Here is a 22,629-nt window from a genome sequence, read left to right on the forward strand (position 1 = left end):
TGGTACTTTTACCATATCACTTCTTTTTACCAATTATTGGTAATTTTACCATATCACTTTTTTTTACCAATTATTGGTAATTTTACCAAGACATACTGGTAAGCTCACCTAAAAACCGGTATTTTTACTGTTTTTTTCAGGCAAGAATACCACTTTTATTGGTAATCAATTCCCGGTAACTTTGCCATTTTATCTCGGTAATTCTACCACAGTCGATAAAAAATATTGGCGTTTTTACCAAGGTCCAGTAAAATTACCAAGAAAGTTCAATAATTTTACCGAGATTTCTCGGTAAAATTACCAATTCCATGAATGGTAATTTTACCAAGAAAAAACTGGGATCAAATAGAACCCTGAATTCTTGGTAATTTTACCCTTTTCTTAGTAAATACACCGAGATTTTTTTTCAGTGTGCACTGCCAAGAAATGTGGCACTTTTGCGGTAAAAAAGAGACGCGTTGTCAGATACAGCGACATTCCACTGCGAATCGAGTGGGAATATAAAAATCGCGGATATTGAAAAAGCAACACTGGAAGAATCGGTCGAGTCCACCTCCACGGCGGTTCTATGTCAAGTTCGCGGTTGCCGACCCGAGTCTCGCGGAAACCTGGAGCGAGCGTCAATTTTGAATGAGACGGACGCAAGGTGCAAGGTCTCCGATCTGGATTTGGGTATCCCCGTAGGTCACACCGGCATCGTGTTCCCGGCGAGGAAGGGGCTCCCTCGAAAAGTCATCCGTCTCGACGCCCGGCCGCTCATTTACCTACCGGCATTTATTGCCTCGCCAGACGCGGATAAGGAACTGTGTTTATGTGACTTTCGATGTGAATTGGTGTGTGGGTGTTGTGATTTTGCACACCGGAGCTCTGCGTCGGATCCGTGTTTTTTTTTAACTTCCGCAGGTAGGTCTTGTGCGTTTTTCTCGGTTTTGACGGTTTCAACTACGCCTTGGGACTGTAAATTTTATCGATGGCTAAAGTGCAAAACATTTACTTTTATTTTCTTAAAAGGAAACCAACCTTATCTATTTTTTAAAACTTTTTATAAATATTTTTGAGAGGAAATAGGTGCACAGAAATTGTCTGGTCAGAAAAATTTCTCTCAAAATAAATTAAATACGAGTGAGTATTTGCAACATCGCAGTAAAATATTTGCAGTATTTGACTTTGGTGTTTACATGACGGAAATACTGCATGAGTTATAACCAAAATTGCGTAGTAATGAAATTTCATTAAAAAGTCTCTTGTTTAAAAAATAATGAGACATTGCTTAAAGACCATCTCTTGCATATTAAAGACAAATTGAGAGGGTGAGACAAAGCTCTCACAATCCTCAACGTTCGAGAGCCTATAATTTTGGTGATCGTGTTTTCCCAGAAAAATGTCGCGGCTTCCCGGCTACGCGGACTCAGAAGATGGAGCCATCGTGTTCTCGGATCAGGATGGACCATCATACAACGCTGTGCCTGACGAACGGTTCGGCAAAAGTGGTGTCGAGTCTCGGTCTACATTCGGTGAGTACCAAGAAAAAAAATAAAATGAAATAAAAATCAATTTATTTGGCTCCAGCGAAGACCACCCTTTAATGACTCTGGAGGATTAGATCCAAGATCCTTGCTCTGTATCATGAAGAGGAATGAGGTGTAGGTGAGAGTTGAGCGTGCAGCTCCAAAAATTTTGAGGACTTTAGTTGAGGGGCTTGGAGGACAAGGCGCATAAGTGCAGTTTTTGAAAAAATTGAAATATAGATTTCAAGTAAAACTAGCCATAATACATATTCTGTGAAAAATTCGCTCCCAAATTCCAATTTTTAAGCGTGAAAAAGTCAGTTTGAACTTTCTCTCTGTCATAAGGATCCATGTAATTTTGAGACTTCGAACACGTATTTCTCGAAATAGCAAAAACTGCACTTATGCGCCTTCTCCTCCTAGCCAATCATGATCTAATATTTTTTGAGAATAAAATATCGTTGAAAGCAATGGGGGAAAGAAAATCACGCTCATATTAAATTATTCGTTGAAAGGATGGGGGGAGTGGGGTTAAATTTCTGACATTTATCTGTGTTTATTAAAATTGTATTTAGTCGTCTTCGAAATGAAACGCGAACGGAGAAAAAAGTTCGATTCATATTGAAAGTCAAATTTTTGGGTTCAAATAAGTAAAGTTCTCGGCCAGAGAAGCAAAACACTCAGCTTGCTGCATTTCGGTTCATATGCCTGAAACATCCATGTGTATGAAACGTGATTTTTAGTTCCCTACTTAGCTTTACTGGTGTATTTATTATGACCTACTACACTGAAAGTAGTTCGCGTTTCCGTAAGAATTCTACCGATAACAACCTTCTCTGTCCTGTTTCCCCGGTCTCTCAGCATGAATGTAAACAATCATAAAAATATGGCTAGAGACGTGACTACCTCAAATTATTTTTGTTTGGACATCGGTGCAAATATTTTTCTTTGAGTAATTACTCAAAAAGAAAAGGAAAAGAGGACATTTGTAGTAACACCACCGTGTGAACAACGCTACATGTAACATGCTTATGAGGAGACATGTGTCATTGTAATCTCTCAGCACTACCGCTTTTTTAAGCGTGCATATGTTTGGAGACTTGAACGCAGGAGTAGAAAAGTAGACAAGTGCATTACAACATCGTCGCCGCCGGTAGTATACCAAGTACAAAAACACTAAGAAATATGTCTTCTCCATTCAATCTGTCTCTTCTTTCAATTCCCGCGCGAAGCCCCCCCCCCTCCTGCACTCCCTGTCCCCGTTTGCGACGAAAGTCTTTGAATAATTTCAAAATTTAATACAGTAATCAAACTTAACGATTTTCACCATTTTTTTCTCTCCATAACTTTAAGTATTTTAATTTAATGTTCAATATTTTGCAGTTTACTCTGTGTTTCGCATGAACATGAATAATTTTTAGAATTTATCAACATTTTAATGCAGGTTGTTCTTTATAACTTCCTTTTTAACGTCTTCCTTAAAGTCTGTCAAAATCCAAAACTTTTTGTGGTGACTAATTACCGTAATTCCTCACAAAAAACGACTTATCATGCGATGATGACGAATTTTGCATGGCGACGTTTGTAAACATTGTATTTTTTACAATGCTTAGCTAAAGTCTTCCTTAAACTTCCGTTAATCTCAATTAAACCATTTAAATCCCCTCTAGGAGAAGGAGGGATCGAAGGAATGACCCTGAGTTACACTGGATATATTCAAATATCTCATAATCTCTTTGTAATACTTTTCAGTCCGAGATTATTTTTGGTCAAAACCCTTAAAAGTTGTTCTCGCCGACTTTTATCCACCCGAAAATGCCAATGACCATTTTACAAGCGATTACGACATCACCTCAAGTTCTTCTCAAGCCACCCCGGTCTTGCGAAGAGGTTTCCCATTTTACTTGTGCGCACAGTTTGATCGACCCGTCGATTTTACCAGAGACATCATTCATCTGAAATTCTATTTTGGTGAGTTTAAACTTGGATTCTCATATCTGATAATTCAATGATTAGGACAACTTTGTTGACATTTTAAGACATATTCTTATAATCAATAAAATTTCGAATTGAGGAAGCGAAGTTTCCGCAGACAGTAGGTTAATCAATTAAACTTTTGAAATTTAGTTTAAAGCTTACTTGTGACGAATTATTTCATTTTATGCAGACGTGTTCGTCGGTGCGATCCAATAAAATTTTAATTGATAAATTCAATCATCATACCACCCAGTATCAATAATTAGGGTGCAATAACCTAAACTAATTCCTTATAATGATTAATTTTGTGTCATTTATTATTCTTCTCTCTGCCGAGGACTACCTGATCCTAGACTCGAAAGTTTCGATCAAGCGTAAAGCTAATTGAAAATCATATACAGAAAAATTATTGAACGCATTTAAATAAAAGTAAAGTCTCTGAGAGCACGCATGATTTTGTTACAGAAATTCTAAAAAAATTACTGTAAGTAATCATAGTTGTCAGTGCTTAATGTCAGTTCAGTTTGAAGTTCGAGTAAAATTGATTTTTGATTTGAGGAGCTTACCTGCAGTAGGCAGTGGCTTGGCGTGCTTTGCGATGTATCGATTGATCTGTCATTTAATCCTATAGAAAAGGATCGATGAATAGTGTGTTCTTAACGAACATATTGAAAATTGATTATTTACGACAGATTCACAAGGGAATATATCGATGATCAAGCATTCGTGCCTCGCCATTGGTAGTGAGAGTTTCAACGAATATTGACAATCCAATGTTTCAGGTCGTCAACAGTCATTCAATAGAGGTATGTCCTTCACCGTTAGAGTTAACGATAACCAATCAGAAACTCTGGATGAAAGCCGCTGGGATGTCCTTATAAACAGTCTCAACGGCTCAACCATTGTTCTTCAGGTAAAACATCTAAACTTGAATTGCTCAAATGAGTTCAGTTTTATGTGTCGTATCAGTAAAATTGTAAAAAAGTGGAGGGAATCATGAAACAAGTCGGAGTAGGAATGTTTTATCATTGAACCCACTCCTCATTTAGGCAATTCTCAATTGGACGTATTTATGCTAAAAGGAACTATGTGCATAGACTTTATAGTTCCTTTTAGCATAAATACGTCCAATTAACACATTACTCGTGCGATTTTCTCAGTGCTGCCTGCTGCCACAAAACAGGAAACTGCCGTGTTAAGTAAAAATACCGTACAATCATTCGAATGTCGCCAAATTTTTCCTTTGAAAATCTTTGTTTTCGAAGAAAGTTATGAATATTTTCCCTTGAAATGTTCAGCCTTTCCAGATCAAATTACGAACGTAATCCTGTGACAAATCGGAGGAGAAATATTCACAATTTTCCCGAACATTCGTGATCTGTTGGACGAAATTTGGCAACACCTGATGGCTCATACGACGTTCTTACTTAGCACGGTAGAAAAGGTAACTAGTTGCATAAATCTGTCTCACTATTTTTCCTTTTCAACTAAAAAAGGGTGCTAGTGCTACATGCTGGAACCTCTTGGTGAAATGCACTGCTGAATATCTGGGATGCAGAAACTTTTTCTTCAAGTATGCGCTGAAAAAAAAATCTCGATGTATTTACTAAGAAAAGGGTAAAATTACCAAGAATTCAGGGTTCTATTTGATCCCAATTTTTTCTTAGTAAAATTACCATTTACGGAATTGGTAATTTTACCGAGAAATCTCGGTAAAATTATTGAACTTTCCCGGTAATTTTAATGGACCTTGGTAAAAACGCCAATATTTTTTATCGACTGTGGTAGAATTACCGAGATAAAATGAGAAAGTTACCGGGAATTGATTACCAATAAAAGTGGTATTCTTACCTGAAAAAACAGTAAAAATACCGGTTTTTAGGCAAGCTTACCAGTCTGTCTTTGTAAAATGACCAATAATTGGTAAAAAAAAGTGAGATGGTAAAGGTACCAACGGACCTTGGTAAAAACGCCGAGAATTTTTTTTCAGTGTGTGTAAAATAAATCTAATAGATTATTCTAACTTTGAAAAGATGGACTACACTTACGTATCATTGGCAGTTGAATAGAAAGGCCAAGTCGAGAATAGGTATCATGCATACGGGAAGACTAGATTTTCAACTCAAACCATTGTCCCTTGATGTTACTGATGCCGCTCATTTCTGATGACCATTTTAGGTACAAATCCCGGTAACTTGTCCAGTAGGTGAGTGGAGCTGCGATCTCTTCACGCAGTCCACTCGGAACACCACAGATGTTAAAAGAGCTACTATCAACAATCAATTCTTCATCCTATTCAACCCTTGGCACAAAGGTGAGCAAATTTGCATGAAAAATGAAGCAGTTAATTTAATGCGCCGATCGCCCTCGAGGATCTACGTACAAGCTAAATTGTATGAAGTTTGACTCAATAAAACAGGAGGTTATTCTAATTCCTGTGTAAGGACGTGAATGATTTTAAAAAAATGAAAAAAAAAAAAAAAAAAAAACAGGCGAGGAGGAAACGAACTTTCCTTACTCGTGGACCACAATTTTACTTTCCAATTGCCACAATTGGAAAGTACAAAATTGTGGTTAACGAGTAAGCAAAAGTCGTTTCCTCTTCGCCTGTTTTATTTTCCAATCTATCTAAAATTGTAGTGTGAATGGATGATATTTCTCTGATTATTAGAGAAAAATCAAGGGTCAAATAAATGAGAAGTCATGCAACACAAAGTCAGGTAAATGCATTTATAATTTTGTCATTTAACAGTGAACTTAATGCTCCATTTGGATAAGCAAGCAAGCTGTTCTACAGAACAAACAATGATTATTTGCATCAAATGGACGTATTTTTGCTAAAAGAAATTAGTGACGTGTGGGAAAGAAGGAGTGTGCTCGTTAGTTGAGGGCCTCAGAATGGATGAATGGGAATTATAAAGCGCCAGTGACATCAGCAGCGGCGACGAAGCCGACGTCGCGGTCGCTCCTGGTTGTCTTTAACTCATGAGCCTTGCCCGTAACGCTCTTGTCACATGCCCAAGGCTCGTGAGTGCCGCATATTTTGGCGCTTAATTCCGTTGGATTTAAAAATAAAATCCCTTTTTTTTTAGTTCCACAAAAGGAATCACGTCCACTTTTACATTGTTTCTTATGCAGCTTTCTAGGGCACACCCCATATTTCCCACCCGTTTCTAGTTCCAGAAAAACGTTCAAATAATGAAAATTCTTTCAACATTTTCAACGTAACTTCTTTTTAACTGCATTTCACGGTAAGGTTTGACCTCAGTCTAAAATATATTCCGGATGATTTTGTCCTTTGTGATATAGTCATTCCTCAACGTGAGCATAATTTTTCTCTCTCTTATTCCAGAGGATGGAGTTTATTTGCCAAATGAAAATGAAAGGAAGGAGTACATCTTGAACGAGACTGGTAAAGTATGGATGGGCTCTTACCGCTTACCTCAGGGTCGTCGATGGATTTTCGGTCAATTCGACGAGTCTGTCCTACAAGTGACCAGCAATCTGATGAATCTAGCCAACTTGCCTGCCAAAGATCGAGGTGACCCTGTACTTGTTGCCAGAGCGATTTCTGCAATTGTAAGACACATGTCAAAATTTGTTTGAAAATTAACAGCCCTAAAAATGGTTGATTTGTACCACACAGAAAAAAAGTATGTCAGTGGTTACCAGATTTTTGGTCTTTCATGATCCCTAAGAAATCCATAGCATTGCAGCCAGTGCTAGATTTCTAACAGTGTCTATCATGCGGGCGGTTAATGTAACTTACTAGATGCCGGTGCGGCATGGCATGATTTACGATAATCTATTGGACCACATTTTGCAATAAGGAACCAGTATTTTGGGTTCATTTTAGAAAAAACATATGCATGTGCCATCGGATTCCCTATGCAGAAAGGTGCTTTTATGGAAGAGCCGGAGATAGTGATTCCTTATTGTAAAATATAATCTAATTGATCTGTCACTTAACCCTATGGAAAAGGATCGATAATCAGGGTGTTAACAACGGACACCTTCATAATCGATTCTTCACCATAGCTTCAGATGTAGATGTATCGATAATCGATCATTCACGCCTCGCCACGTCTAGATGCATGATTAACACGGACGATATCGAATACGATAAATATCTCAACGTTTTCTTCAAAACTCATGTGTAGCTTGTGACTGTAAGCGAGCTAAAATTGAGGGAAAGACAACGATAAAGAAATCGCAAGGTTTGCAAGTACGGCTAAAAGAAAAGTTGGCTCAGGAAGTCAGGAATACGTTAAGTTTAATCTTTAAGGTGAGCCAAACGTGTTTTTTTTCCAGCCTTCAAAACGAGGATCATGCCAGATACAGTGAGAACAACTGCAACATGATTTCGTCGATAGGTATCAAAATATTAGCCTGGTCTCTGCTATCCAAGGAAATAATTGGACAGTATTTTGTAATGGAGATGTTGCATGTGTGAGGAATTTGCGATTTGACTGTTGATTCTTATGTAAAAGTTTGCGAGAAACACGATGGTGCCACTGGTTTTCTCTGAAATCATCTCCTAAGCTCAAAAAAAGCTCTCAAAGTAAGGCCAAAATGGAGGGGATATCCCACCCTACCCTAAGAGTCCGGCTCTACATCAAAACAAACTCTCCATGCAAAGATAGGGAGCAAATACATTAGCAGGGTTGCCACTTTATTTGGGGACTTCAAAACTGAAAACACGGCAACCGTGCTAATGTATTTGCTCCCTATCTTTGCATGGAGAGTTTTTTTATGTAGAGGTGGACTCTCAGGGTAGGGTGGGATATCCGCTCCATTTTGGCTTCACTTTGAGAACTTTTTTTGAGCTTGGGAGATGATTTCAGAGACGACCAGTGGCACCATCGTGTTTCTTGCAAAATTTTACATTAGAATCAACAGTCAAATCTCAAATCTCTCACACATGCAACATCTACATTAGGAACAAGTCTTTTAGCGCAATATTTCAGCGAAATATCCCCCCAAAAAACCCGAATTTTTTCCAATTTGTTTTCTCAGCGTTTTCTTGATTTTTAAAACTGTGGGGGAGAGGGGGGGTCAGTTCAGCGACACGTAATTGGGGGGGGGGGGAGGCTACGTTAGGGGTGCGATACAAATGGGGGAAGGGGAGTGAAATAATTGGAAAAAGTGCATTACGTAATACTTGAACGGCCCGGCCCCATATTGCTACGAAAATTCCTATGAATTTCTTACGTATTGTTTCTCGGCGCAGTGTCATTATGTCTAACCTCTGAATTGTTTCATATTTATTCTCGTACACGCATGAATGCAGCAAGTAGTGTTTTTCCTTATGTCTCAGATCAACTCAAACGATGACGATGGTTTGATCGTGGGCCGATGGGGCGACGGCCCTGAGAGCTACGCGGACGGGACAGCACCACACGCTTGGACGGGAAGCGCAGCCATTATCCAAGAATATGCTCGCACTGGAAACCCGGTCAAGTATGGGCAATGTTGGGTATTTTCTGCTCTCGTTGTAACAGGTACATAAATCATCAAATTTGAGCATTGATGACTTACCTGTAACAATAGTGGATGTAAAAAATTACCTTTTCGAAACACGCTTAAAAGACTGTTTTGTTCACACAAAAATTTAATATGTTTGGCTCTGGCATAATGTACAAATCTCGAAGATCACATCTCAAGTATTTTCTCAAAAGTTTCTCGATGCCAAAACAGTTTTTTTAATGTGTTTCGAAAAGGTAATTTTTCACATCCATTATTGTTACAGATAAGTCCTCATATATAAGAAGCAAATAACGAAAAATCAGCGTAAAATTCTAAAAACCGTTATGCATTTAGTTTGTACTCGTTCGGCGTCAGTGGCGCACAGTGGACTGGGTAAATAGGAGAGGGCGGACAAAATTCGAACATTTTAAAAGCTTATAACTCCGTTCATACAAAACTTTGAGGTTCTACAAGTGGTTCCATTGGTTTCCTCGTGAAAAATTCTGTAATTAGCATACCTTGAAATTTAAAATGTGACGATATAAAAATTAAAATTTGCAATTTTAGTAAAAAATTCCATGTCCGACCTCTCTAGTTGACTCGATCCACTTTGTGGCAGATCCAGGGTGAGTTTGTGGGGAGGGGGGATTTTACCGATGTCGACAGGGGGTGGGGGTCTGAAAGGGACACCACCAGAGGAAGGGGATGCGGGGGCGGGCCTCCCCCGGAAAATTTAAGGGGAGCCAGACACCCTATCTTCCCAATGTTAACGTTTGTACATTTTTCTCAGGATCTACTGAACAAAAATTACTTCTCTTTTTTTGTTTTGAACTTTAAACCCTCCTGAACATTTCAACGCGGGCTTTTTTTAAAATTTAAAAATTTGACATTTTGGTGAATTTTTGAAATTTTTTTGTTAGAAATCATAGAATTTGGACACTTGAAATCAAATTTTAAAAAAATCCAGCTCGAAATTTTGAAAAAGCTCGAGTTAAAATGTGCAGGAGAGTGCAAAGATTAGAACAAAACAAAGTTTTTGAAAATCAGTTCAGTAGATCCTGAGAAAAAGGTACATGAGTGCTGAAAAATTTAGTTTTCGGGGAATGAGGAATTAAAACAGGAGAGAGCATAGCGAGGGAGGGCCGAGCAACCTGAGTTTTAGTGTAATTTTGACTTCAAAAACTGCAAACCTTCCCTCACTAAAACGCGCGTAACTTCAAAACTACTCATCAGCTAAAGTAAAACTTGGTCTGAAATTACACGTGAGGAGTTGGAGATTAAGATTAGCCAGAAAATAAAAAAAAATACATTTTTAGCGGCTCTGGTGCTTGCACTAGAGCTGCTATTCCGGACGGTCCCAGCTGGGGAGTATCAATGCAGCATGTTACATTGTAGAGACCGCGCGTTGGTTGATGGGAATCGGCGCCATTTTCGGCTATGTTCCTTGTCATGACTTTATTTTATTGCATACTGTTTTATTGTTAGTCAATGCTATGTTGTGTATTGTATTTTTGGAATCATGGTGATACAGTCAATAATTCAAAACTTGTTTGTGCTTTTATCTCGTGATGGAAAAAATGTACTTTACGTTCAAAATTTGAAAATTTGAATTTTAAAGTTTTCGCGGTTAAGGAAGCTTTAACCACTGGGATGGAGCTTCCTAGTTAATTACTCGATATCAGCTGATAGCAAACAAAGGTTACCAGGGAAACCGTAAACGTCTAACAACTATCGTGGCCATTGGGGCGATTATTGAAATGACATCGACTGTATGTCGCCGCTTACGACAGGACATAGCCCTATCTTAACTGTGTAATATATCGCAATTCGATATTGTTTTGATTTTTAAAAGGAGCAATTCATTCATACAGTTCCGATTAGTTTTGGCGAACGGGCCCTTAACCTACGGCACTCGGCTCATGGGAATTTTTTAACTTGTCCTGGACGGACTCGTCTGTAGCGCCTCGTTCTTCGTTGTGTGTGTGATTTCGTGAAGAAGTTTCTATGGCAATTTGCTTTTATTTGTGAGCTGTTTTTTCCATTCCGGGAACATATTTATTGAAAACGGCGACTTTTTCAACAGTCCTATTTTTATCTACAACATCTAAGTGGCTCTTCATAATCATTTAATTTTGGCCCCTGGCCAGAAAAAGGTTCGGAAATTGCAGTGATTTTGCCGAAAATGCTGAAGTAAGTAAATTTGGGCATTTTTTTTCCTTCTTCAAACTCTGTGGAGAAGCACTTCTCCTCCAGTACATCTATTTTGTTACTTATCTCTCGCAAGGTACATTTACAGAAGGTGTGTTCCAGTATTAACAGTTCAGATTCGTGGTTTTTTTATTATAACGCTTATTTCGGAAAGCAATTATTACATTGTTCAATTCTACTGACTTTCAACACTCGATTATACTCCCGGCAAATTCTGCAGCAGCGTTTCAAATGTTGACTCTAATGCTTCCAACAGCCATCCGATGTCTAAGGGTTTATCCCTAGATTTAGGGATTTTCCGGAATTTCCAGGGATTTAGGGATTTTTCAGGAAATCTAGGGATTTTTTTTTGATGAGGTAAAGTTACCAAAAATCAACTTTTTAACCTCAATTCTAGCTTCGACAATCGAAAACATTTTTTCATCTATATTTTGTAGGCCTTTTTGGCAACACTATTTTCCCCGCAAATAAGCCGGAAATTAAAACGATTGCGTCCTTCGATGTACTTGACATTCAACTGCATTCAACCTGTTAATAATAAGAAATCAACTAATATTCTTTCATTTTATTGGTCTGGATTAGCACTGCTTTCAGAGAGCGCCAAAATTCAAACGAGCCAATCAGATTTAAATATTGCAAATCGCTACATCGAATGACATCATGATTCTTCGTTAAAAATGGCGCTTTTTGCAAAATCTAGGGATTTTTTAAGTATATTTGAGCAAATCTGGGGATTTAGGGATTTTTAGCGAAATCTAGGCATTTTTTTTCTTCCCCGCTAGGGATTTAATATCGGGAGACTGGCTTCCAGTATCGTAGCGTTGATCGTCGCTGATGTCGAAATGGAACCTAATGCCGGACTTACTGTAACACCTCCATTCCTCAATTCCGGTGAGGAATACGTCTCTACCCTTAACTCAATATAAATATACAAATTGATAAGTGAGTGCTTTAGTCTCCTGAAAACAGAATTGCGAAACTTAAAATTGGAGAAAAATGATGAGTAAATGAAAAAATGGAACCAATTGATGGGATATGTCGCATGCCATTCTGACACAAAATATGGCGTCTATCGAATCACCTTAACTAAATAAAATAACCAAATTTTCAACTCTCAAACTATCAACTATCAACTATCAAATTTCAAACTATCAAAATTTCCAACAATGACAAAAATGATTGTAATATACCTATAATGTAATGAAATATACACGCTCTAATCATTTAATTTGTATTACCTTTATGTCATGTACCTACATGTTATACTATTTTTATAATAAATTTTGCCAACATGCTTTTCAATTCAGTCTACAACATTTCATTCCGACGTGGCAATAATGATTTATAATGCCCCTAATCCATTAAAATGAATTACAATAGTAATGCCGCATTATAATGTCGTATTATACATCGCAACGATTCATGTCCTACTGATTATTGATTATTGTAAGATGAATTCTGTTTTCTCTGATTGTATGTTTCATACGTGCGAAGCAAGTACGGGTCACTAGAAACGTGGTTCGTACGGGTGGCTGATGAAATTGATCTTCGAATACCTTTTGATGAGCTAGGGAAATGGAACCATCTGCATCTCATGGACAATAAATAGTTGCCGTAATTAAGGTCATCCCGTGATTAAGGTGCCGTGATTTAAGTCATAAATTCTTCATCTAATTCTTGATTCATCTCCAAAATGTCTGCTAAAGCTTTCATGCGCTTCTCCTTGTATGCATGAATGAGCAAATTGGGTATCGAACAAGCGGACACTTTTTGAAAATTCAGATGATTCTGGACAATATCGTACAGAAGTCCACGAGCTGCAGATAGAACCATTACCTCTAGCTCATCAAAAGTTATTCGAAGATCATTCAACAACCTCTTTGACAAGTTGCAAAAACTTTTCGTTAACAATAGTGTCACACGGTACTAGGAATATTTACTATTTAACGAACCTTATATTTCCCTGACTCAGTCCTAAATTATAGAAGTATGCGTTACTTTTCCAGCAATCCAAAAAAACAATTATACAAAAAACCAATACCTACACTTTCAGATATAAAAATGCAAATTTTTTGCAGCCTCGCTAAACGACTTATCAACCAGAGATTTTTTAGGAAGCGGACCTCCAAAGAGCTTTCAAAATTAAAAGTATACAACAAGTGATAATGCCATGTATTCGCCATATCAAAGCCCAATACACATTTATACACCGGCTACGTAAATCTGCTAAGTTACAAAACATGAATCGACAGTTGTCGGATTGTACATCAATGACAAAATGTGTCTAGGCCCTCATTCTTGACTACAACTACTGCCCCCAGAGCCGCTCTCCGACGCCAATGCGTTGGAGCTTCCTGCTTGTTTTCCATTGTCAAGTGTCTGGCTCCCCTTAAAACAAATAAGTCCTCCGAGATTGAATTTTAAGCAGTTTTAGCATAGAATTTGTAGGTATCGTCTTCTTGCTAGGGACTCAACGATATTACGCATCAAAATGGACCGTTATTCTTTTTCCAGTGCTCTCATACTTGTTTTCATTAGTTTGCAGAGCTCTTGGGATTCCGTGCCGATCCGTCACCAACTACATTTCGGCTCACGACACGAACAGCTCGCTTACGATCGACAAGTACTTCGATGCAAGTGGGCAAGAAATCGAGGGCCCGAACGGCGAAGCTAACGATTCTTGCTGGAATTTCCACGTTTGGAATGACGTATGGATGTCCAGGTCAGACCTTCCCTCCGGATACGGTGGTTGGCAAGCAATCGACGCCACTCCTCAGGAAAAAAGCGAAAGTAAGGGTGATAGGTCAAAATGTCCAAAAATAAAAATCCAGAGTAAAATATGTCAAATGTAAAAAAAGGCCACGAATGAAAAATGTCCAAGAATCTGGAATGTCCAATGGCCATATCTGGAATATCGTCTTCATCATTATATCTCCATGGATATCGATGTAAAGCTTGAAATCTCTCTTTCTTGCCACTATGGTAAATCACATTTGGGCATTTTTGTTTTTGACCATATTTCCCTAATGAACATCCCAGATATTTTGACATGTTTTAGATATGGACTTTTTTGACCTCGGAAAATTTTGCACTTTGGACATTTTGCCCTATTACCAACGTAAGCATTAAATTTTTCTTCCTGTTTTTCATTTGAAAGATATCGCAGATGGATGAGTTCACTGATATCTTAGAAAAAAGGGGGAAAAAAAGAAAAAGAAAATCGAGGACGTAAAAACAGCGTGCACGTTATCCTCTCAAAACAGCGTAAGTGTGCACTCGTTGGTAAGTACACGATGATCCAGTGCGCACCAACTTCTGGCTCCTTTTTGTAAAACGTAAATCTCTGTTAACGCTCGGAGCAAAAAGGAATCTCACCATCACCACATATCTGCACAATGAAGCTCGGGGAACTAGCTGTAGGTATTGATAGCACTAAGAAAGAGCCTTCAATCGTAGAGTAAGCAATTTCTCATACACTCTCGTACCGAATGATAAACACACTCAGAGCCGCTGAGTCTTTGCCCGTACCGGTTGACGCAGGAACTATGATCGAAAAAGTGAGGCGAAAGTTGCTTTAAATTCTATTTGATTTCTTTTTGCTTCACATTTTCATTTTCTTTTGAATATCTGGACGCAAAAGAGAACAGCTTACGCCCTTGAATGCATCTGGTGACAGAAGTGTTTCAGAACATTAAATTATTTTGCAGTTGAAATAAGAAACAGCCAGATGGTTTGTCAAAATTTTCCTTAAAAAGCTTTATTTGTGATGGATCTGTGTCATAATATTTTGTATTCTTTTTTAAGGTATCTATAGATGCGGTCCTACCTCCGTCGAAGCTGTGAGAAAAGGCGAAGTTGGATACAACTTCGACACGCCCTTCTTGTTTGCAGAGGTCAATGCTGATCTTTGTTATTTCCTTGAAGATAATACCTCTGACTGGGGCTTCAGAACATCAAGAATAGACCAGTATCAGTGAGTGCATTTTTTATATTGTATATTCTGAATGGAATTTTAGTTTGTAGAAACGTAGATTCCACCCTCATAAAAGCGGAAAGAGAGAGGGGCTCAAGATAAGCTTAAAAAGAAAAATATATTTATGAAAAATTCGGCCAATATAACACAAGAGATCAACTTGTGTATTTGAATGGCACTTACTGCAAAGAATAATGAGCACATCTTCTATGCATTGGAGATCAATTTTAAAAGTGTTGAATTAAAATGCAGTGAACTTAAAAGAAAAGCAAATACTTTACTTTCACGATGAAATAAATGAGGAACAATAAATATGAAATTTCATTTTGCCTCGAATATCGCATTTTACATTTTGTGAAACGATCTCAGATTTACACATCGATAAAATTGACAAGAGACCTTATTTTTCACCTAAAATTACTATAGAAGTTTTTTTTAAAATATATGATACTTTTACACTGACGAGGACTTGGACGTAATTTTTTTGAAGTGCATGCTGGTAAACTGCACTTCAGTACCTATACTTCGGATGGTTATTTAGTTCATTTTATATAAAGATTCTCTCCCGATAATATCATAACCGCAACTATTATTATATAAAATATATGAGATCTCAAGTATTTTTTTTCTTGGGAAAATATGAAAGTCTCTTCTCATTTCTAGCGTGGGGCGAAAAATAGTCACAAAGAAGGTGAATATTGATGATGATCGCGGAGATAATGACATGGAAGATATAACTCATCTCTATAAAAATCCTGAGGGTAAATATAAAAACATTTTGATATTCTTTCATTTTTCACATCATTGGTTGATTCCGCATGGCAAGGTCGCGAGCCAAAAGTAGGTCTTAGGGAATAATTTGTACGAATGATCTTGATATGAGTATAATCCCTGAATACTTTTGTACGGGAGCAGAATTTTCATTCATTGGTTCCACATGATTATATTATTATTGAGACGAATACTTTTAATATGTCGAGGAAAGTTGTTCTCTCTTTTTTTATCTGCTGGGCCAATGCGTTAAAAGTGCAATGAAGTAATGATAATATTCACTGTCAAAACAGCATTATTCTCATGATGATTTGGGTCTATTAATTGACTCGTAAAGCGAGTCAAAAAGTAGCTCCTTTAACTCAAGGGAGTATCTCTTTTACTACGTGAGCCCCAGAAAGCATAGAAATCAAGATACGCCTTTATGTCAGAGGAACGACGAATTCTCAAATAGACCGAGTCCAATGGCACTCATTCTTAGAAAAAATTGAAGAAATTGGACGTATTTATGCTGGAAGGAATTATGAGAATGGAACGATTGAACTTTGCATGCAAAATTTAGAGCTAATCAAAGTCATTTTATAGTCAATTGGGTGTACTTCAGTCAAAAGAAACCATATCCATTCTGACATGAGCCCTAAAATTCATAATAATACTTGTATGGCAGGGCTCGTGTCACCACGGATTTAGTTTATTTCGATAAAAAGTTCCAATTAAAATCGAAGAAATAGAAATCAAGTTTTTTACTCGAAAGTGGGACAAAAGTTGACTTTGATCTTATTTTAAAATGGAAGCAAGATATATGATTATTTTTGAAAGGGAAAAATTGAATTCTTATTAAGTTATTTGACGTGTACATTTCACCAGGAAGTATAAATTTGCATTTTTTGCCTGTTTTATAATTTTGAGCTTTCATCCGACAGGCTCAAAAGAGGAGAGAATTGCAGTCCTTACTGCCATTCGAGGGTGCGATCTAGCAAAGAAATATTATGACTACCCTGATCGAGCCAACGAGGATGTGTCTTTTGATCTTGTCGAGATTGAAGCAGTTCCTTTTGGTGAACCTTTCACAGCTCTTATGCGTATTCAAGTGAGTGATTTTCACCAGACATTAAACTAGACTGTAATAGGGATCTCCTTGTTTATGCTGTTTTTTTAAAAAAAAAGTGCGCTTTAATTTTTTGTAACAAATCTAATGTTTGGTCAATTTTTTAATACCTTCTCATTCAAGAAGTAAGAAACTCCTTCTCATTCAAGAAGTAAGAAACTTCTCTGTTGTTTCCTGTATACTGATTTACCTTATTGTAAAGATATTGTATATAATTCCTTTGGAAGTTTACAAAATAAAAACTTAAAAAAAAAAAACAAGCAGTGAACTCCAACACAATGTGTTGATAAGGCGCGTCATTAACTCGCACATATCAACCCCTTTAGTTTTCATTTACAGAGATTTCAAAAAAGGCAAGCAGCACAACAAGAGAATTCACGATCCAACAGTGCAAGGTCAACGACGCACCTTGACGAGACCGTGTATTGTGAATCTAGAAAGCTATTCGAACAAATTTAAGTTTTTTGATCTGCCTCAAGCAAAATCTTATCAGATTCTTGAAGAAAAGTGCTACGGAAAAATTTAAGCGAAGAAAGGAAAAATTCTGTCGAACTCCTAGAAGATAAAGTCGATTTAAAGGTATTTTGGGGCTAAAATACCCAAATCACCGGTATTATAAATCCCGTTATATTATTGAAAAGAGATTTACTCGATATAAATGCAATTGTATTAAATATGTCTTGATTTTTTTATTTTAAACCACTTTTCATGCAAAGAAGCTTAACCATGTCCATGCTTTATTCATTCATGAATTGAAAGTAAGCAATCCACATCCCGAAAATCTACCGATTTGCCGTGAAAAATTGCAGAAACTTGATATACCAGGTCGATGTACCCACTCTTTGAATTTACCAATCGATTTAGTGAATGCACGTATGTGAAAGTCAAAATGCTATAGTCATTTTGGGTGCATTCATTTTTCATGAAACAATTGTAAGTAATTTCAATCCCGAAAAACCATACATTTTCCGTATAAAATCGAAAAAATCAAAATATGTCGACTCCCTGACGTGAAAATTAAATTCTACGTGTGAAAATACTTATGTATCGATATGCTGAACAGAATGCCCGCCTCTCCTCGTAATTTACAAACCGTTCCTATACTTATCTCAAAATTTTTATCAGAGCTTTGTGTTATTATCAGCTTCCATTTAAACCCCGGTTTGATGGCCGAATCGGCTGCCCAAAAAGCAAGCCATTTTTGAAGGGCTCTATGAGAAATTCGTGATATTATCAGCTCTCAGGAAATCACCCCATGGGTAAAATTGCTGGTATAAATTTTCGAGAGCTTAAAATAATCGTATTCAAGAAACTAAGGCATTAAACTATGGAGTCAATTTCGTTTTAATAATGTAACGGGATTTACTTGTCTTCAGGTCAAAACTCATACAAGGAAGTCCCTTGCAAGAGGCTAATTTTTTGTAATTTCACTCAATTTTTTCTCCTTCTTATAATTGAATTGCTTGTCACATTCTGAGGTCAATCATATTAAATTGTAATTTATACATTTCTTTTTTTCCCCCTTTATTTAATTTTTTGTTTGGAGAAGTTTTGTTGATTTCTTCGGATTTCGAATACTGTAACTTCTCTTCTATTTGGCCGATTTTTATGAATGAGACCTCTTTTAATTCGTGTTTCAACGGAGAGTAAGGAAAAAATTGCTAAAAACTCGCGAAACAATTTTTTTGGAAAATTGGGCGAATCCTAGCGTGACGGTGAAATGGTTAATGAAGCGTAAGTAATTGGGCGAGGGGCTGAGGATCCCGGCCTAGCTTGGCGACCGTCATTAGCTATAGTTCGTCGAGACGCCGACGCCGTCGTTTTAATAAGAAATAAAATATAATTCTGTAAAATTAGTAAATAAAAAATACCAAGACAATTATGCAGGATGTCAAAGACTGACTGAAAACTTTTTATTAACCTCATATGATAAAAATATTATTATCAGCTGACACTGACATTGTTGTCAGATGAACAGCACTATCAGAGCACGGGTACCAACTTTTGAAAAGTATAACAGAGGTGTGGAGATCTGTCAAAGCAACGTTTTGAACAAAACGGAGGAGTTAAATTCTCATTCCGAGAGTGCCGACCTGCTCAGCCATCCTCGAATCAGTTCGCTTAATTCTGCTTATATATGCATATTTTAAATCAGCGCGTCGTACTCTTAGGCTTTTTTTAAGAAAACCAAGTAACGTAGACTCTTGGTATTCACTGCACATAAACTAGAGAGCCCCAGAATGAGAAACAACTTTAAATCATAATTATTGACGGATAAATAAACTTTTTACACGCTTTGGAAAATCTCAGAAGTTCGCGGTAGTCACTTTTCGGTAAGGAACTAAGGGACTCGGTTATTGTATCGAGCAGGGTTCGAAACGATCGCAAAGGCGGTATACTACGTATACGCGCCAAAAAAAAATTAATCTTTGACTGGACTTTTTGATAACGACACATACTGAAACAATAATGGTGCTTACGGTTGATTTTTGACTCCTTGTTTTACAGTGTTTAGAATCTCTTTTTATACCAAAAGTGAGTTAAATGTGTACTTACATGTCGCTTCATAGCACTCTTTGGCAACTAACAGCAAAAATGTCGACAAAATAGTGCCACGATTCTGCCCATGTTGATCATTTTAGCAAAAATGGGCGATCTCTGCGCCTTCGAACAGGAGAATGAAGAATGAAAATGAATAAGTGAAATGAATCAATGTGTAAATTTTTAATGAATCGTTAGCCGTTATATTCTAAAATTGATTTCATCCTTAAAAATGTTTACCCTCTTCCTAGGATCTTTATAATATTTTTTTCTCTTTGAATTCTAGAATAATTCAGATGAATCAAGGACCATCGCAGCGCGTCTCACTGTTAATTCGGTCGCTTACAATGGTGCTACAGCTCATCGAGTGAAGCACGATGAATTGGATTTTGAACTCGAACCAAATGCATGTAAGACTTGAACCAGATATTTCACTCAAATACTTATTGATCCATCTTTCGTTTTTCCCCGAATTTTTAGAAAATTGTATTCGTAAATCGATCCAAAGTGTCCTGAAATTTCAAGGATAAATATTCATATCGTTCCTTAAAAATAAACATTTCATTGGAAGAAACTTGGTAAAAGTCAAACCTGAGAGTAAAGCGCGGCGCCGGCGTCAACTATAATGGCAAAGAAATGTTTAGAGTTGTGATAATTTTACCTTCAGTCAGCACGTGCCAAACATTTTTTTGGCGCTTTGTATTAACTTCTTACAAATTATGTTGAGTTGAACAATTTTCAGACTTTTTATGTTAAAGTTGAACATTTAATTGTTGATTTTTAAAGCACTCGCACTTTGAGTCTCATGTCGTGTTCTGCACTGTTTTCAGATGAACAGATCAGAATAACTGTAGAGCCTGAAGAATATATTCATAAACTGACGGATCACAGCCTGATCAAGCTGATTGCAGTTGCCAGTGTCATCGAAACTAAACAAACTTGGACTGAAGAGGATGATTTCCCTCTCATTAAACCAAACCTAAATATTGATGTAAGTAGTAACAATCATTAAGAAGTATAAAACTATCTTCCCACCGTTCTCATTTTTAAAATACAAAAAGCAGCAATCTTTTCAATCAATATCTTACGAACAGACCGCTGTTTTTGTCACCCTCCTGCACTTTGCTGATTCGAAAAATGTGATATTTTTGTATTTTTTACCATATAATGTTAGAGGTAATGAGACATCCAAAGAGCCTCCCCCTGTCTCTTTTTTGTACTATTTAGCGATCAAACTATCCTGATCCAGTGCCCATATGGACGTATTAATGCTAAAATGAACTATAATCATAGGGTCCGTGTGCAACATAGTTAATTGTAGGATAAATGCGTTCAAACGGAACACTTTAAAGCTAGATGTTCTCTGTACCACAGATAGCAGATCAAGTATTTCTAGACTAGATGGTCAATCTTCATGGTTAATCGGCACAATTTCTCTAAATACAGGTTACTTTTCAATGATTTACAGACAATTTTGTGAGGAGACACGTCATGCTTGTAACATCACTTAAATTTTCGGTCATGCAACTATTGATAGTAAATATTCTGCCGGAAAGTAAATCATTGGATGATAGTTCTCATGTAGATACGGCCTGTTCCGCAGAATCTTCTTGCTTATTTGTTTCCTCATTTATTATTCCTTCCATATTTTTCTTGTTTTGTAGATTGAAGGATCGTTGAAAATTGGTCAACCGTCAAGTGCATCGTTTACCTTCCAAAATCCCTTGAATTATCACCTAGATAGTTGCTATGTAGTTGTTGAGGGACCTGGACTTCAACGACCGAAAACTCTTGCATTTAGGTACGTAGTCACAAATCAGTCCTTAATTTACCTGGCTATGATGATTTTTAACGCACCAGGACGTACTGAGTGTACACAGAGCATTTTCTTGGTAAAATCATACGCCACTCCAAAAATGGGTTTAAGTCTTTTAAGCTTAGTCGGGCTAAGCAGAAAGGAACCAAGCCAAATTTTAGGGGAAATGAGCTAGGGGTAGTTTTAAGATCACACAACGGGAAGTGCAAAGATCAACTTTTAAACGAGATATAAACCAATCCATGACCAAAGTGCGAAGCCACGGATCTTCTTTTGCAACGTTGCAGAACCAAGCGTCACTATGACAGTCTCAGTAAAATTAAAATATGGCAACTTCAATCTTGACGCTCAGCTCAATTTCTAATATCAAAATCTAATACATATAAAATCAGCTTCTACAATTTGAAAAAGCAAACGCACAGAGGTTTCCTAACTTTTCTCAGAAAAAATATTTTATCGGGAGAAACGAGGCAACGTTGGAATGCTCATACGGCGTCGAAACACATCATGGGCCTTTTAAGCCCCATCGTTCGATGCGACGATTATCCTAACGCGAGTTCGAATAATCGCGCCGAACACGGTCCGGTCGGCGCCAAAGTCATATCAGCGCCTGCAACACTGCAGGAATACTTCATGCATTGTTCCTTGCTTGAGAACACTTTAAAAAAAACCGTCTGTAGCTTTTTAAAAATGGTTTTCAAAAATAAGACATAAAAAGTGGTGCATAACATTGCAATCAAAGATTGTTTTTTTTTCCGTGTGCACCCGTCAGCGTTTGAATTCATTCATCTATGAAATAACCTGAACATGGTTTTTCTATGATTTTTTACGTGTAGTTTTTCTTTCAGTGGTTGGCGGCCGCGTAGCGGCCACAGGCTCCTATTGTTATATATGTTGCAACGTGAAAAACTACAGCGTACTTCCTAATTTCATATCAAATTATAATTTGGTTACAGGGATGTGCAACCTTATGAGGAGGTCACCTTCGTTGAGTATTTTGTACCAAAGAAGACTGGGTCGCGTAAGATAGTCGGCAACTTTTTCTCTCGGCAGTTATCTGACGTCACAGGATCAAGGAGTGTCACCGTCTCCGAATAGCTTCCTTATTTGTTTTAATCATTATTTCAATTCTTCCTATGCAATATTATGATTATGTTACTACTGTTCAAAGGCTGTACAGCTTCCTTTTTATTCGTAAATATATTTATCTATTTATTTATTAACTTGACTACTGTGATATTCACTCTCAAAATCCGTCTTT

The 22,629-nt window shown here is 37.3% G+C and overlaps 1 protein-coding gene across 1 annotated transcript; it reads left to right on the forward strand.

The window, feature by feature from the left end:
* The first annotated feature begins 594 nt into the window (after positions 1 to 594).
* LOC109029717 (hemocyte protein-glutamine gamma-glutamyltransferase) lies at positions 595 to 22,591 on the forward strand. Its single transcript, XM_019040305.2, has 15 exons — positions 595 to 903; positions 1,378 to 1,514; positions 3,261 to 3,479; positions 4,268 to 4,398; positions 5,664 to 5,799; positions 6,838 to 7,064; positions 8,803 to 8,986; positions 13,698 to 13,949; positions 14,964 to 15,132; positions 15,796 to 15,893; positions 16,827 to 16,993; positions 19,839 to 19,962; positions 20,383 to 20,543; positions 21,217 to 21,353; positions 22,325 to 22,591. The coding sequence occupies exons 2-15, from the start codon at positions 1,382 to 1,384 to the stop codon at positions 22,464 to 22,466; spliced, it is 2,280 nt and encodes a 759-aa protein (XP_018895850.1). The 5' UTR covers positions 595 to 903; positions 1,378 to 1,381; the 3' UTR covers positions 22,467 to 22,591.
* The last annotated feature ends 38 nt before the right edge of the window (positions 22,592 to 22,629 follow it).

Source organism: Bemisia tabaci, chromosome 7, assembly GCF_918797505.1.
Source record: "Bemisia tabaci chromosome 7, PGI_BMITA_v3".
Lineage (NCBI taxonomy): Eukaryota > Metazoa > Arthropoda > Insecta > Hemiptera > Aleyrodidae > Bemisia > Bemisia tabaci.

Coding starts and splice junctions, on each gene's coding strand:
- LOC109029717 (XM_019040305.2), top strand. CDS start 1,382: ATGTCGCGGCTTCCCGGCTACGCGGACTCAGAAGATGGAGCCATCGTG. Junction 5,800..6,837: donor ATTCAACCCTTGGCACAAAG/GTGAGCAAATTT, acceptor CTCTTATTCCAG/AGGATGGAGTTTATTTGCCA. Junction 19,963..20,382: donor TGAACTCGAACCAAATGCAT/GTAAGACTTGAA, acceptor CACTGTTTTCAG/ATGAACAGATCAGAATAACT.